The sequence below is a fragment of the Cynara cardunculus genome, unplaced genomic scaffold (genome assembly GCF_001531365.2).
Source record: "Cynara cardunculus var. scolymus isolate 2C unplaced genomic scaffold, CcrdV1 Un_Scaffold_5971, whole genome shotgun sequence".
Taxonomy (NCBI): Eukaryota; Viridiplantae; Streptophyta; class Magnoliopsida; order Asterales; family Asteraceae; genus Cynara; species Cynara cardunculus.
The window spans coordinates 20229-21726 of record NW_020202697.1 but is presented as its reverse complement, the minus strand read 5'-3'; the positions used below and the strand labels follow the sequence as shown (position 1 = coordinate 21726).

The window sequence follows — 1498 nt, the reverse complement described above, 5'->3', positions numbered from 1 at the left end:
AAAAAGCATAGAACTCTTAACTCATAAAATTTTGATTCATTATCATTATGCTTTAATAATTTTATCATAACATAGGAATTAGAAGATAATTCTTCTTTCTTACTATTACAACTTCAAGTAATCTTTTTGGCACCCCAATTTTGGATAGATCTGCTTCATTCTCATCATTTGAGGAGGAAGGCCACACACTGCATCGAGAGTATATTCTTTGTTTTCTTGCAACTCTTCCATTTTGAATTTTATTTGCATGAATCCATAATATCCACGAATGACCACATAATCCTCATATGTTTTACCTCCAAGTAACCTTTTTATTCATCAAACATTTGTTCTTGTTTCTTCTCATTTGCCAAATGTTCATTCACTTCATCAAATTCTTTGTTAAAATCTTGGAGTTTGGGTTCATGATTAGAGTTGACAGCCATGTTGATGAAATCATTTGGTTGTTGGTCGACTTGATTTGGGTTGAGAAATTTGTTTACAACAGATTGAACGTTGGGGCTACCAAAAGAGAGAGGCTTTYCACTAATGGAGAAAAGAATGATTGCAATCTGTATACGACACAGTGTGGCTAGCWCATTGGCTTTTTTGAATATGCCATTGCGCCGTTTAGACAAGGTAACCGCTCTTTCCTTGTCATTTTCAATTCTTTTCAGTTGTATCTTCTTACGACCCTTGCTTGGTAATCTTGCCATACTGTCAAAATTTAGAGATTGTGAGAAAGTATGAGAATGGTTGTGAAGGGTTTGATATATGAATGGTATTTATAGAATACCGCATCCAAGGCTCCAGAATCGATTTCGATTGGCAGTTAACCCTTTTTCCAACTAAAGTAGATATTTAGTATATATATAATGGATTAGTATTTAAGTTTTTTCCAATATTAATTTTTAATATTCACAATTAATACATACATGTATTAGTTGTAAAAGGATAGAGTCATCTTTAATATGAGGTTGGTCATAAGAAAAACAAACGTGGAATAAACTTAGTATACATGTTCTATTATTCACTTCTATGAAAAATTTAGCCTTTTCACCTTTTTTTTTATTAACCTGGATATCCAATCCACTATGCGAGCCGACTAATCTCAGGACGACCACCTGCTTTGCAGATAGCCAGGAGTCACCGCATTTGAACCTCCGTGGCCATAAGGGATTTTTATTCATCCTTGAATTTGAACTTGGGACCTCTTGGTACTTTTGACTTTTGGAGCTAAGCTCCAACCAATCAGGCACTACCCTTTTGGTTTTTTTTCACATTACCTTCAAAGTGTATAATAGAGTATTTACTCTTTATGAAATTGTAACTACAAATGCTTCACATATACTATGGAGATGGTAAAAAATTAACAATTATTACTATAAATGTATAATACTCTTCAATATTAATTAGGGCTCATAAATATCATTTATTATTCAATGCGTGTGAGTTTGTTACGTAGGATTCTTTTATTTTATGATTATAATAATTATAAATCAACTATATATTCATGTAT

General features: G+C 32.4%; 1 protein-coding gene across 1 annotated transcript; it reads right to left on the bottom strand.

Annotated features, from left to right (window-relative positions):
- Nucleotides 1-311: 311 nt before the first annotated feature.
- Nucleotides 312-695, bottom strand: LOC112504549 (agamous-like MADS-box protein AGL62). Its single transcript, XM_025108495.1, has one exon. The coding sequence runs from the start codon at nucleotides 693-695 to the stop codon at nucleotides 312-314; it is 384 nt and encodes a 127-aa protein (XP_024964263.1).
- Between the last annotated feature and the right edge of the window lie 803 nt (nucleotides 696-1498).